Source organism: Ambystoma mexicanum, chromosome 11, assembly GCF_040938575.1.
Source record: "Ambystoma mexicanum isolate Mex_15411 chromosome 11, UKY_AmexF1_1, whole genome shotgun sequence".
Classification (NCBI taxonomy): domain Eukaryota; kingdom Metazoa; phylum Chordata; class Amphibia; order Caudata; family Ambystomatidae; genus Ambystoma; species Ambystoma mexicanum.
The window spans coordinates 556,486,882-556,502,878 of NC_090934.1; the positions used below are offsets into that span (position 1 = coordinate 556,486,882).

At 41.9% G+C, this 15,997-nt stretch overlaps 1 protein-coding gene across 3 annotated transcripts in view; it reads right to left on the minus strand.

The window, feature by feature from the left end:
* The window catches only part of NAT10 (N-acetyltransferase 10), a 722,602-nt gene that overhangs the window by 38,769 nt on the left and 667,836 nt on the right, over window positions 1-15,997 (minus strand). For all 3 annotated transcript variants that reach the window (XM_069623384.1, XM_069623382.1, XM_069623383.1), the window contains exon 28: window positions 12,118-12,201. In XM_069623384.1, coding sequence (XP_069479485.1) covers window positions 12,118-12,201 — 84 coding nt within the window. The remainder of the gene's footprint in view (window positions 1-12,117; window positions 12,202-15,997) is intronic.

A 15,997-nucleotide genomic window follows, 5' to 3' on the forward strand; every position in this document is an offset into this window, starting at 1 on the left:
TCAATCAGGTCTCTGTGAGGTATCCATCCAAGAAATGGCAGAAGCAAAAGTAAAAGATGAGCATGAGAAATGAAATGATTCGAAGTGGTCCTAAGATAGTTTAAGCAAAATCCATTGCACAATCGAAAGTCATTGGATTTTTTATACAAAGAGAAAAGCTTAGAAAGTGAGAATAAAGGGTCAGAGCCTGAACGAGGGACTTGAGAACTTGTGAATGTGAAAATCCTGATAAGAAAGTAACTTTGGTGCTTGTTTATGATGTCAGGTCCTCTGTAATAAGAGATTGTTATTTGGAAAGAGACTTGGCAGAAGGCCCTGATACCTATGCTTTGAACTGTATCCCCATGGCAGAGAAGCCAGAGTGCGTGCGAAGCTCGAGCGTGCCGCCTTGTCCCATGTTGAAAACGTGGGGAAGGGAAGCCAACTGCTCAACTATCCTGACATATTTCTTGAATACTTTCGTTTTGCATACATTGTTGTCCCACATCATTTGTATTTAGAAGTAAGGATTGGCAATAGGTTTATTAGTATATGCTCTTTTATTTTAACAGAGACTCCACAAGGCCTGTGTTATTATTTGATGGTCGTAGCTTGCTCTCATCCTTAGATTTAGGGTTAGAGGGGCATTCAACCAACCCAATGAAGTTCAATAAACATCCTTGAACTGTGATCACTTGTGTCCATCTTCACTGTTAAATATCATGCCTTTCTTACACCTGGTAAAGGTTTCGCCAGGTAGATAGGCACCGGCGTTACATACACTCTTTGAGTATTGGTAAAGACGGACAGGTTCCCCCTTCATGGAATGAAAGCACAATTCTCCCAATTTACAAAAAGGGTTGTTGGAAAAATCCCTCTAATTATTGCATGCTAGCCATGTTTGATATCCCGACCAAAATATTTGCAAGAGTATTATTGAGTGAACTAAATAAATGCATAACAGACAACAAAATTCTTCCGCCTAATCAGACGGGGTTCAGAAGTAAATCCAGCACCATCCACCTACTTACTTTGGTATCCACAATCGAATATGCATGGAATCGTCGCCATCTCCCTGTGTATGGTGCGTTTATTGATTTTAGCACAGCTTTCGATACGGTCATGAGGAACAGAATATGGAATAAATTTGATTCATGGAACATTCCCTCATGGCCTATTGACTATGATTAGGCTGTTACATGATGACACCAGTGTAAGGGTGAGGCTGTATGCTGAGGGGAGGGTTGTGTGCTCATTCCCCATGGCTAGAGGAGTGAAGCAGGGATGCATTCTGGCCACTACCCTCTAATTTATATTTGGCAGATCTGGTAGAGGTCTTAAATCCCACAGTAGCATGTACGGTGAAGATTGTGGCGCTAAAAATAGGTCAGCTCGGATACGCTGACAAACTTCTTTTACTAGACCACACCCTTAAAGGCCTTCAATGTACACTTGCTGCATTAGGGGAATATGCTAAAGTCAATCGGCTATGAATTAATATTGAAAAAACTAAGATGGTGGCTTTCACTGGGAAAAATGACAATAAAACCAGTTCACAAATCATTTGGAAGCTTAATTAGAAAGTAGTGGAGACTGAAGGATGTTATACATATCTGAGTGTACTGACTGATAATAAACTTAAATGGATGTCTCAGTGGGAGGAAAATAAGACTAACTGCATGAGAATCACACAATCACTGAGCCTGTTCATTAGTAGACATTAAGACGATATTGCTTCTATACGTGGCCAAAATTGTACCCTGTTTATTATATGGTGTTGAAGTATAGGGAAATTTGCTGAACCTTGACAACGGAACAATCATGGTTGAGGTGTTTTAGGCCCATAAAAATATAATGGTATGAGAGATTTAGAACACTTGGAGGTTAGTTGGCTAAACACCAAACTCTGGATGGCAGGACATGAATGCCAGGTTGAGGGGTCAATGTGAAAAGGCTGAACATATGAGTAAATGAAAAAAACATACCATTGTGGGAGTAATGCTGATTTTGTACGATTAACATCAACTGTTAATGGTGGGTTGTTTATCCCGTACTGGTTGGAACATAGTGCTGTGCCAAAATATATTGAGGCCTACCCTAATAGTGCCATAATCAGGCAGTATCTCCTGTTTAAATTTAACAGCACTCAGGTATTGGAAATAGAGGGAGCAAAAGGGGGAATACCCCCGTCTGAGCGCTTGTGTCAACTCTGTGGGGAAATGGTCATCGAATCTGCGGAACACATAATGTGCCATTGTGTTAGCTTATATGCTATCAGGAGTACATACATGAAAGCCTACTGTAATAAGATAAATTGTGATGATGCAATGTTGCTGTGGACCTTGTTGCTACAGGGTATTGACGTTAATCTCATGTCACATGGTTACATTTTATGTTGCATGTATGGCGATTTTAGGAGACTTGTCTCAAGGGACTTTTAAGTATAACAGGAAGCGCTGTATGAGGTGGAAATGACTCCTCCTTTTATGTTTATATGTTTTATGTATTTATTGTGTGAAATTGCATATGTGTTGTATACAAAAAGCAATTTTTGTGCTGGAAGTATATTAAATTAAATAAGGAAGTAACTTCTGTACTGAAAATTTCTGCTATACATTGCTCACACATGTCAGATGCTTCTAGTGGTCTTATTATTCATCACCCAGCTTTATTGTTAAGGCTGGATAAAAAAAGAGGAAAGGTCTAGTTTATTATTTGTATAGGGCTGCCTGGCCCTGGGGCATCCAGGCGCTTGAGATGAATACAACAAGATTAATACAACAAATCAATATGATAAAATATGGTCATAGGGGACCAGTAACAGAGGTTGCGGGAGTTGTCACTCAGTTGCAATTACAGATAGTTACATATATGGTATAACATGATCCAAGGTGGATGAAAGCAATACATTAAGGACATTATCAAACAGTTGCAGGTAATGTACAGGTCGATTTACAAGTTTACAGTCTAAGTGCATGCTAGTAAGGTAAAGCTATGCAGTTTACGTTTCTTTGGACAGAAGCTATGTTTTGGTGCTGTGTCTAAATCTGTGAAAGGACGGTTCTGATCTCAGCTCGAGTGGAAGTGAATTAGAAAGTTTAGAGGCAAGCATGGGGAAACTAGAGCCACCTGCTTTTTGGAGCTTATATCTCGGGATATTTAAGCAGTGTGTTTGCGCTGATCTAGTAGGGCGTGCTGGGGTGTGGTGAGTGAGGTTGTCAGATAGGTATCTGGGTGCTTGGTTAGCTAGGCATTTGTGTGCGAGTGAGAGGGTTTTATATTCAATTCTTTGTGGTATGGATAGCCATTGGCAGGAGCGTCTGGCGTCCGAAATGTGTTCATGTTTCCGTATGTTCAGGGCTGCTCGCAGGGCGTTGTTTTGGATGACTTGTAGTTTGTTAATGTTTTTCTGACTGGTGCCCAGGTATAGAGCATTGCAGTAGTTGACTTTGGAGAGGACTAGCGCTCTGGCTAAGGTGGTGCAGTTGGATGGTGTGAGGTAAGGTCTGCTGGCATTAATGAGCTTACAGGTGTAAGCAGTGGCGGATGAGATGGAGTTGATCTGTCTTGTCAGTGTGAGGGAGGAATCGAGGTAGATTCCTAAGGTTTTGACGCTGTCTATAGTGAATGCCTGATAGAGTTTGTCTAGTTTATTAAGTCTGGGTTGGGATCCTAGGAGAAGAAGTTCTTTCTTGTCGTCGTTGAGGCATAGGCCATGCTTGGCCATTCATTCTTGGATAATGGAGTAAATGTTGTTGAGAGCGGTGAGGTTGGTGGAGTAGTCGCCTGTTAAAGGGATTAGTATTTGGGTGTCATCTGCGTAGTTGGTGTAGATGACACCCAAGAGGTCCAATATGTCAAAGAGGGGTTTCGTGAACACATTGTATAGAGTGGGGGAGACGCAGGAGCCCTGGGGGACGCCGCAAGTGACTGGGGCTGGGTTGGCAGAGGCTGTGGGTGCGAAGACTCTCATGGATCTGTTGTTAAGGAAGGATTGGATCCAAGCATTGGCATTATCTGAGAATTTGGCTGCTGAGGATAGATGTTTGCAGAGGATGTCGTGGTTGACCAGGTCGAAGGCGGCTGATAAGTCGAGAAGGAGAAGGAGGGCCAGTTTGCCATTGTCTTTGATGTTGTCCATCTGTGTCTTAAGGTCAATCAGGGTGGTCTCAGTGCCGTGTTTGGGGCGGAAGCCTGATTGTCTGAGTCCTAGTAAGTTATTTTTCTCGAGGTGGTTCTGTATCTGGAGATAGGCAGCTCTGTCAAGGATTTTTAGAAGGAAGGGTACAGTCGTAATGGGTCTGTAGTTGGTGGGGACACTTGGGTCTAGGGTGGGCTTCTTAAGTAAGGGAAGAACCCAGGAGTCCTTGAGGTTGTTGGGCGCTATGTTGGATGTGAAAGATGAGTTGATGAGGGACATGATGAAGGGAGCAAGTTGTTTGGCTGCTTCTTTAATGACTGGGACCGGGCAAAGGTCACCTTGGCATTTGGACGGTTTCAGTGAGTTGATTATTTCTTCAACCTCTTTGATGGTTATGGTGGGAAACTCAAAGAGGTTATTGTCATCATTTTGGGGGGTGGTGTGGGTGTGTGTAGAGGGGGTGATGTTGTCAGTGAGGGTGAGGCTTTCTTTCTTGGTCAGGATTTTGGCTTGTAGCGTGGCAGTTTTGCCTAGGAAGGCATCCTGGATGTTCGTGCACCAGTGGATGTCTTTGTTGCAAGTGTCTGGAATGGGGGAGGGTGATTCGAGATCTCTCAGGATATTGAAGAGCTCTTTGGTATTGGATTTGGCGTTGCAGATTCTTTCATTGTACATGTTTTTTTTTGACTGGATGATAGCTGACTTATAGATGTTAGAGGCCAATGTGTAAGATGTCTTGTTAATAGTATATGGTGACTGTTTCCATGCTAATTCAGCTTGTCTTTTGGTTTTGCGGAGTGTTTTTAGTTCGGGGGTGAACCAAGAATTGAGGTGTGCGCGTGGTTTGGCTTTCCGAAACTTGAGTGGTGCAATGGTGTTTATGGCCTCAAGGATGGTTGTGTTGTATAACTCTACTAGTTCAGTAGGGTTAGTCATGGTAGGTGAGAAGTCGATGATGGGTTGGAGTAACAGGAGGAGTTTCTCTACTGTGAGGTTTTTGTTATTTCTTATGAGCGTGGGTGGGGCATTGGGGGTGGCCCTGGTGTTTGAGTGCCTTTGTTGATGGTGAAAGTAATGAGGTGGTGATCGGTCCAAGCGCATGGTGTGTTGGAAAGGATGGTAGTGATGCAGTTAAGATCAGCTATCCAGTCAAGGATGCGGCCTTTGTTATGTGTGGGTTGTGCGATATGGTGGATGAGTCCTAATTCTGAAATGGTGTTGGCGACAGTGTAAGCTTTGTCATCTTTCTCATCGTTGAGACCTAGATTAAAGTCTCCTAGGATGAGTAGTCGAAAGTTGGGTTTGATATTGTCCCATTTCAGTGCCATCAATGAAATATGCATGTGCAAATTCTTTTCACATGTAGACAAAGAGCCTTTTGTTTACTGCTCTTCCAAGTGTGCCCCCTAAAACCTTCAATGAAGCATGTGTCACTATTGGGGCTATGCAGTCTGATTCCTGGAATAGTGTTCCCTTGATTAGGTGGCCCACATTCTTCCAGCAGTGTAGGGGGATGCCCTGAAACTCCAATCCAAGGAAATCATGTCTTCCTATGAGACTGAGATTTGCTGCACTCTTGTGCATAGGTAATGCCGAACTGTTCTCATATGCAGTCTGTAAAAGAACTGTTCTCATATGCAGTCTGTAGTCGGGTCGGTGGTCCGTAGCAGCAATTTGTATTGGCACACCAAGACTTGTCTTTGGCGATCATCTGGCTTAGATTTTGTAAGGAACACATCCTTCTTTAAAGTTCAGACTGGAGCCACCACAGAGAAACGCAGCTACCAAAAACATTAAAGAAATTGATGACATGAACAGTGGTTTTTCAAAAAACAAAAAAGGTGGTAGATTGGTCCACTGGTTATTGCAAAGATACTTCAGTCTGCTCCCGTCAAGGTGCAGATCAGTCACTTGTCTAGATAGGGATAGAAGTGGTACCTTCCCCTCTAGTGGCGGGTGTCTACAGGTGTCAATCATTTCATGAAAACCTTTGGAGAACATTTTAAGCTAAATAGTAGAACATTGAATTGGTTGTGACTGTTTATTACTCAATCAGAAAAATCACCTGCGTTTTATGTGAATGGGAAAATGAAAGTATGTCTCTTAAAGGTCTATGCAGGTTAAAAAAAAATTCCCAACTGGCAGACCCTCTACCGAGAAGGAACACGGCCAAATAGCATGTTCTATGGGAAGATGCCCATTCGGGAGGGCTTTGTGCAATTATTTATTAAGTGTATAAAATACACACCAAGCAAGTTAAACCTTTAGTCAAATATTGTGCCACCAATAATATAAAACAGATAAATACATATACTATGCGGACGATTTTTATTAATGGATAAAACCCAGATAGGCCTGCAGAGGATGATTAACAGCTCCAAAGACTACACAGACAGGAATGGTTTGAGTATAAATGAAAAAAAAAACTAGGATTCTAATTTTGGGTAAAAATAGTAAATTGAAAAAATTCAGCTGGTACTTCAAGAATCACAAACTCGCAATTAGAAATTCATTTAGGTATTTAGGCTACCCCGTGTTTACTAAATTGAAGAAATGTTAGTATTGGAATATATTGGAAGAACGAGTGGTTTCTATGATGTCTATAATGAAAAGAATGAACAGGATATATTGCAGATATTCCATGCTTCCCCTGTTACGTTTCAATAATCTAAAAGTTATCTCAAAAATGAGCTACGGTCTTGAATTTTTTCCTAAGTGTACTCAAAATTGCTTCAATGGGATGGAAGCAAAAATTTGGAAAGGTTTGTTGTACTTTCTTCCAAAATGCATCCCAATATCTGCTATAAGGTATGAATTGGGTTTGCAATCTCTCAATAGTATTGTTGAATGGAAAAAAATGGCACTATTCCGTAAGCTGATTACGGCTTCAGGCAATTTATATGCTATTCTGGGATCACTTAAATCAGGGAAAACAAAATCCTGGTTATTAATCTCCATGTATGAAAGCTCTAAACTATCTCTAGGTAAGATCGGAGTTGATATTAATCTTCTTATACAGAATCCCATGAAAGTGAAATCCATATTAAAATGCTCAGATTGGGAGGACTCAAACGCTCAAGTACTGTCATCTCCACTCTCCACTCTATTATCACCTAGTATCTAATTGGAAGTCTATTGGATTATTGGAACCCTTTCTTAATCAATTTCCTGATAGTAACTGGAGGAATAATGTAATGCGCTTTCGCTTTAATGTTTTGGCTACAGGGGAAATCCTTGAAATTAGAGATAGGTTGGGAGGGGGACATATACCCTGTTGCTTTTGTAAAAATACTAATAATATGAAGGAAACATTAAGACACTTACTTGATTGTGAAATCCTACGATTAGAAAGATTGGAGTATTTTGGAAAATGTGTGACCAACACGGAGAGAGTACTTCTGGAAGTAATGTGGTGGAATATGTTGCATGGAAAATCTGTTTCCTTGAAAATGGCTATTGTGAGATTCGGAAATCACGTCTGTAGTTTAATGTCTATTGTACGATTGTTCGACTTTTAAAAGGAACTTATAGTTAATGCTCAATGTTGCGGCTAAGGCAATTAAGAGAATCAGCAAAATGGGTGTAGAAGGAATGCTTGTTTCTACATCTCTAATGACATTGAATATGCTGTACAAAACCTGTTTTAGTGTGGGGTTTTAATCCATGTTTGATTTATGTCTATGAGTAAGGCACTTTTTGATCACAGAACAACAAATCTGCATTTTGCCTTACTTTCACTTTAAAAAATCTATTAGAGATCTAATGAATTTGCGAGATACAGTACCATCTAGTTGTTTAAAGTAATTGATGTGATCAATGGAAAGTAACAGAGAAGTAAACCTTTTAATCTCGTAATTGTGAATGTGATGATATGTATATTTTAATGGAAAAATATTACTTTGTGTATTTTTGTAAATGTTTTATTTGAAAAGCCAAAAACAAATAATTAAAAAAAAAAGGATATATACATTCACTGTTAGGAGATGCAGGAAAACATTTGATTCAATAACCAGTACAACCCAGGTAAGAACTCCGATACGTTAGAAGTAGGAAAGACACTTTAGAATAACCACAGAAAAGCTTCCCTAGAGCATCTAAAGTCCAACCCTAAGATGATTTGGGGCCTTCTGCGCAAAAGCTAGGTAGGTTTATTTAGATATTTACAATGCCAGTGGTAAAGAGCCCAAAATTTAGGTAAAGTTCAGGCAAGTAAATTCACTCAATCCCAATCACTAGCATAGGCCTATGAATTCATCTTTGACCAGGCATCCACTGTCCAAAGTCAGGAAAGAGTCATTTAGGGATAGGACCTTATGCCCATGTAACCCTATGAAGAACAGGGGAGACAAACAGGTATGTTAACTCGACTCACCTCCCCAACCCCAAATCTGATTTCTACAGAGACCACTGTTGAAGCTACAAAGACCGTTGGGGATACGATCTTCTGCGCTTGGTACTGTTGAAGAAGGCCATGGGGTCGCGGATGAAGACGCCACTTTTGGACCGGGGATTTAGTTTCGGTCAGTCACGGTGCTTAGGAATCAGTTCGATAAACACAAAAGGTGTTCCCGACAACCTATAACAGTCTCAATAATTTAGATTGTAATCAAGCATCAAATGCAATGTATACTTGTAAAGTAGTATTGATCCAGTATGTTCTGTTAATTTATAACATTTCATTTTATTTCTTGTTTTCCTTCTTTTACAATTAACAGTAATGCCAAGCTGCACTGAATGCAACCCTCAACTTCTGCATACAGCAATGATGTAGTGATTCCACTTAAGCAACATACACACATACAATATCATATTCTAGACGCAAAACAATTAAATACTTAATGAAGTAACAACAAAATAAGCAACAAAAAAATCAACAGGACATAGTTCCATGCAACCAACCATAATACAAATAGCTGTCTAAAGTGCTGACATGCTCTAAAGTGATCAGTGTATTCATGTGCTAAAAAACTATTCAGGATTCCCCAGGAATTCCGACCGGCCTGTTAATCTCACCAGTCCTCGCACTTGCCCCAGGCCTCTGCACTCTGCTCACCACTACTGCACTTCAGGAATTCGTTCCATGAGAAGGGTAACCTCTCTGCACTTAACCCAGGGCCCTGCTGGACTGGGCGCACTTGTTCCCTTCCCCCCTTCCACTCTGCGCACTTACATTACCTAGAATGCACTAGGCCTAGTTCGCCAGGCCTAGTATGGTAGTTATTTGTTTCTGTATGTTCTTCTCCTTCTCCTCCCCATTATCACCTACCTCTTTTGTCATGCACTTGCACTATCTGAAACGTCGTTGGTCTAGTACGGTAGTTTAAGGATTGATTGTTTTTCTCCATCTCCCCCACCCCCCTTTTCTCGCCTTCTTTCTAGTTTGCTAGTCGTTTTTTGTTAGATCATTCGGAAACTTCAAGGCCTAGGAATTACTCTGTATACCCTTGTTCCCTTCCCGCCTTGAAGCGCTTTGAAGCACTTCACTTGTGTATAAACGCTTTACAAATAAACAATTACAATTCCCATGAAATAGGAATCGGTTCCGGACAGCTTCCAGCCGAACACCCAAACAAAGAAAATATGAAGATTTTGGTTGGGCAGACCACCTTAAGACACCTCCAGGGAGCGATGAAGACAATGGGGGTTAGCACAATCAGGCAGCGACAAGCGATCTTCAATGTACTAACAAAGGAGCAGGCCCAGCACAGCTTCTGTGATGCACGAAGGCTGAAAATGCAGGGGCAGTTGTCTTGATAAACATACTGAAGATTCCCCAAGTTCCAAGGATGAACTCAGAATGGCGACAGCTGCAGCGACGTAGCCCAGGAGAGAGCGGGTTAGTCCACCAGTGTGTTGAGGGACACTTCTGAAGGCAAGGATCCTCGATCAAGGGTTGAGACAGGTTGTTCCCAGCCGTTGAAGCACCAGGGTTTCACTGGGACTCCAATCGAGTTGCTGCTGGTCAGCTATGCGTCATCCTTGGGTTGTCAACTGGATGTTCTTCTTCATAGAGGACTTGGCTACAACTATGATCTGTTGAATGGCTGCAGGAGCGCTCTTTCAGTCCAAGATTTGGGCTAGGAGTTTGCCCAAACCAAGTAATGGTAAGGATCTGCACCATTCAAACCAGCCTTTGCTAGCCAAACATCGATAGCCAATCGCCACAAAATCTGCCCAGCAACAGACATTCAGTCACCAGACTGTGCACTGGGACTAGTCACTCCCAGCACCCACATGCGGGCACACACAGAAACCAGCCCTTTGCCTGGGAAAGGCCCTACCATAAACAGCATTTCCTGGCCTAAAATGGCAGGAAGAAGACCAAAGAACAATATGGCCAAATGACAAGCAAAAACCTCATGGCAGTGCCATCTAACGGTGCTAGCCACCCTTACTAGACATTTGCAGTAAGTGCAAAAGGGCACAAGTGAAATATTACAAAAACGGTAGAAAAGTAACCGCTGCCACCAACTTATCCTAGGTACATTGCAAAAGTAACCAAAAAAGCCATTATAGTTATAAGCATACAGAATATCCTAATCACGCTTCAAGGTGATGTGTGCCTTTGTAAAAATATAAGAAAGGCATAAAGAGAGGCTGTGTTTCCCCATAAGAATGAGCAAAAGGGTAGAGAAGTAAAGTTGAATGCTTTACTTACCTCAAAGTTAGGAGCGGAGTCTAAACAAAGCAAAAGGAAATGGTGTCCATAGACGTCTATGGGAGGAAAGCAGCCAAAAGAAATTATTTCCCAACAGTCATCACTTGAAAACTTTAGTTTTTCCTTAGTAGCTTCTTTTCTTCGGCTTTTTCCACATGATGCGAGTTTGGTGGCTCTAGTGTCAACATACCTCTTGGGGCAAACACATGCAGCACTTTACAAAATCCCTACCATACCACAGCATGCACTGCAAGCATGGCCCAAGGCTTGAAAATGAAATACAATGTGTGACTATGTTGCAGAAGGGAGATGATCCATTTGTCTGAAGCAACAGTCGCCCATTAGTGCTGAAAATGGGTCATCTTCTCTCCCACCGAGAAGGAGAAAGTTCAGGCCTTTACAAGAGAGCCCCGATACCCCCAATCCCTCCAAAAGGGCCACCTATGGGAGAAACAACCCTATAACTCCTCAAAATGAAAACAATTTCAAGAGGTACAGAAATGGGAAGATTAGATTCCTGCAGCTGTCCAAATCTCAATGGATGTAGAACAGTGTCCTGAGGACTCCCTCAACACAAAGTCAGTGAAGAATTTGAAAAAAGCCTCCATCGGAGGTGCTTAGGCCGTCTCCCCTCATTGGTCACAAGACAAATGGACTAAAGGTGCTGGACAGTCTTCTGCAGTTTTTCTTTTAACTATGGTTTAAAATCTATAACTAGTATTCTTAGTCTGCCGGAGGAAGGGTGTGGGAAGGTGAATTGAAAGCATGTAAATCTATGAAAAGGTTAAAAGCTGGAAAAATAAAACAATTTACATTGGCTGCTCTTTCCCGCATCCTGCGTCTTCTATGGAAATAGATTAGTATTTGTATACAAACCAATTTTATTGGCAGAGGGAATCTTTTCTTTCAAGCTCATAGTAAGTAACTCATGCAATATAAAATATACACTAAAAATACTCATTTTTTTTTAAAAGTACCTCCGCACACTATGATCGAAAGAAATGCAGAATGACAAGACTCAGAGAATGGTAATGTCTCCAGTGTAACAAATGAGATCTCATAGCACTCAATGGCTCACTGAAAACATTTCAGATGTGTATTGCCAGAAGGTAAATGTTTAGTTGTAATCAAAGATTTTGGAACGGTGGTAAAAGTCCTTAAAAAAGATAGGCACATTTATGGCCTAATAATTTATTTATTTTTATTTACAAATACTACAGGTTTTGGTTGAAAATGGAAAATGTGTTACTGTTTGAAAAGTACAGTCATAAGATTGTATTAATCATTGTTGCAACCTGGCCTTTGCGGGCTTAACTACACCATGGTCTGTCCCCTTTACCTTTTTAAGCTTACGATGGAAGCATTCTTTCCAGCTTTCTTCAGGACATCATTCCACTCTTCATCCTCCCCACGGATGATGTACCTGAGTAAGAATACGAGAGAAAAATTTAGTGAACTTACCAGTGTACTCAAGACCACCAATGTTGAAGCATTCAAGAATGCTGTGAGTGTGTGACCCATCGATTCATACAAAGGCATCCATTCCTCATCTAAGATGGCCACGATCTAACTGGAAGTTGGGCCCCTCTTTCATTTCCATGGCAGCCATCATTGATGTCTGGTGAGGTCTGCGGTGCCGCAACCCTGCTACAGGTAAGTGGGGGGAGGCATGGAACGGAGATGTTGAAGAGGGGGTGGAGAGGGAAGAAGGTCACCGGGTGCCTCCAGTGCTCGGGTTATTCAGAACCTGGCTTGAATCGTTATATTAAGCCTGGGTTTTGAGAAACCTGATTGGCTGATGCAGCTGCTGAGGGTGCTAATGATAAAATAAGAAAATGCTGCCACCCACCGGCAGAATAGCTAAACAGTAAATACCTGAGACGGGAGCCTGGGGAGATGCGCCCCCAATTCCCCATTGCATTCAGGGCCTCCATTTCACCTTATTTATAAGGAAGTAACACTTACAGCAGAGGCACATGCAACAACCCCTAATTCTCAGTTGTAGTGACAAATGTAAGTGAAGCTCCATCTGGTTATGATAGGCTTTTCAGCGCTAATCTTCTGAATGGGGGAGGTGCATCCATGGTGTTAAAATGGATTTTCAAAATCAGACACTGAGAATAGCCACATCCAATCAAGAAAAAGTAGCAGAGCACTACGGCTTAGTCTCAGAAGGGCTGTGAGAGTGGTCTAGGGCTACAGTGAGTCCATACAGAACACCACCAATAATTCCAGTTAGACAGGCAAGTTGAAAAATATAAAATTAATTAGGCTTTTAAATAAAACACTAAGCAACTAAAACTTCTCGGCAACAACTACCACACACATACTATAAAACAAATATATACAGTTGCCCATATGAGAAGAAAGCATTTGATTCAATAAGGAGTGAAAGAAGTAAATACTCTAGATGCATGAACTCCAGTAAAATAAACTTTAGAACCTCCACAGAACAGTGTTCCTAACACTTAAAGATGGTTTGGAGCCATGTGCCCTAAAGTCACCAATTCTCAAGTTATACTTTTCAGGTACGTTTACTAAGAGATTGGATGATGCTAGCGGTTATAATACAAAGTTCAAACAGGTAAGCAAAGTTCAGGTAAGTAAACTCACTGAATCCCAGACACTAGGATATGCCTAAGAATGGATCCTTAACCAGGCCTACACCAACCAAAGTCAGGAAAGAGTGATTTAGGGACAACTTTAAACCCATGCAACCCGATGGAGAACAAGGGGGAATGAACAGGTATTTTAACTTAACCCCCTGACTCTGATTTCTCCAGAGACCACTGCTAAGGTTCTGGAATCTGTTGAGGACACAATCGTCTGTGCTTGGTCCAGTTGAGGAAAGCTCAAGGTTTGTGGGTACCGAGGTCACTGTTGGATGCAGGATTTAGTTTCAGTCCTGCTGAACACCCAAACGAAGAAAAGATGAAGATTTCTTAGGTGCAGGCGATTTCAGGACACCTCTAGGATGCAAACAAGACAATTGCAGTGGGGGTGTACCACGATCAGACAGCAAAAGGCGATCTTCCAGGGACGAACAAAAGAGCAGGTCCTGCATGGCTTCAGTTGATGCAAGGCGGCTAAAAATGCAGGAGCAGGCATATTGGAGTAGAAGTTGAAGATCCTCCAAGTTCCAAGGGTGCGCTTGGTAGCCCAGGAGAAGGCTGGTCAATCCACCAATTGGTCTAGGGACATTTCCGCAGGCTCAAAAGGCACAGATACTCGAGCAGGAGTCAAGACTGGTTCTTCCCACCAGTTCAGGGGTCAAAGCACAGACAAAGGTCCTCTTGAGGTCAGGCAGAGGAGCAGGGCTTCATCAGAACTTCACTGAGTTGGTGCTAGTCAGCTGCATGGGTTGTTCTCAAGTCTCCAATAGACTGTTCTTTGTAGAGGACTTTGCTCCAATAATAATCTGAAGACTGGCTGCAGGGGACCACCTGTTCTGTAACATCTGTCTACCAACAGGAAGGATCTGGACCATTCAAACTGGCAGTGGCTATCCAATCCTGGATAGCCACTTGCCACAACATCTGCCCAGCAACAGACATTCTGGCACCAGGATGTGTACTGGGACCCATCAGTCCCAGGCCAGGCACACAAACCGCCTCTTTTCCATGGAAAACAGGAGCTTTCCCCAGGAAAGGGCTTCCCATATATGGAAATTCCAGACCTGAGAGGGCTGAAAGAAGGCCAAAGGACAAGCAAAAACCATGTGGCATGCTCATTTTAGGGTGCTAGCTACCTTAACATAGCCCTTTGTACAAGCAAAAATACAGTAGAAAAATATCTGTTGCCAACAGCTCATCCTCGGCACATTGTAATTGTAACCAAAAAGCCACTACACAAAAGGTTATAAGGATGCAAATTATCCTAACCGCACTTCACTTTAGGGTGATGTGTGTGGTTGTAACAATACAAGAAATTTGCTAGGAGAGAAACATTGCTTCATTACAAGTACGACGGTGCGGTAAAGAAATGGCAGTAACATTGTGGTAATTCCGTTACCGTTGGATTACTGCACCACCATACTATACGTTTGGTGGTAAGGTAGGGGATTTTTGCTGGAGGAAAATCTGCCGCCTTATCACCCCCCAAAAAGGTGGTGAAAATCAGCTGAATTACAGCTGGTGGTAATTCTGCCAAAATCACCATGGCGTAGTATGGACTCCAGAAATGGGGACTTACACTGCCTACCACAACTTGTAATCCAGCATTAAATCTGCTGGACTGAGTGATGTTAACAGTAATTCCGTTTGGCGGTATTCCACCGGATTTACCATCTGAATACTGCGATACTTGTAATGAGGCTCAATCTCTCAGAACGGATGGTCTTATGGACTGATCCGTTTTCCCATAAGAATGAGAAAAAGACAACAGAAGGAGAGCAGGCGGCTTTACATACCTGCAAAAAAAAAAATCATATCAAAGCATAAAGAGGGTCTCCCAAAGAAGTCTATGGGAAGAAAGTGGCAAAAAGAAAATCTTTCCTAACACATAATATTGAAGTTCTTTAAACATTATTACATACAGGGAAGAACAGTGTCCTTCAATACTTAATGGTGCTACAGAATTAAGGAACACAAGGTACTAAAGAGGCGGGGGATAGCTGAATGCAATTCAAGTGGTCCCCATTATCCATCCAGTGACAACTATGAAGTCCAAACAAACTATTTAATGAAATCAGAACTGTTATTTAATTTAGGTGTACTGACATCTGAGCTCCAGTAAACAAATATATGCAAGAACTGATAGTGTCACTCTCAGTGCCAACTATTTCCGTGGATACAGGATCCACAAATCTTAACTACCCCGCCTGACCCCTGTAACTTCAAGCCGAGGAAACACTAAGTTTCATATTTGAACAGTAAACGAGCATCAGGAAAAATGTACATGGAGGGAGAACCCCAGACAGCACAGCGGTTATAGTGACTCAATGCTGAAGACCAGAGACAAAAACAAGGCAAATCTGTCACTCTCTCTATTCCAGGAGGTAAGAGTCAGAGCAGAATTACTTTCGTAACCTTCACTATCCTGCAGCAAACTGCTGGCAGGACACTGTTAAAAGATACACTCTGGTTCAGTGGAAAAACCAGTAGATTAACACACTTGAACGTACCATCCCCAACATATGTGTTTATATGTTTAAACAACTGGGAACCCATTACAGCAGGCTCCCAGAATTCTTTTTACTTTTATCCCCTAGTAACCAAGCT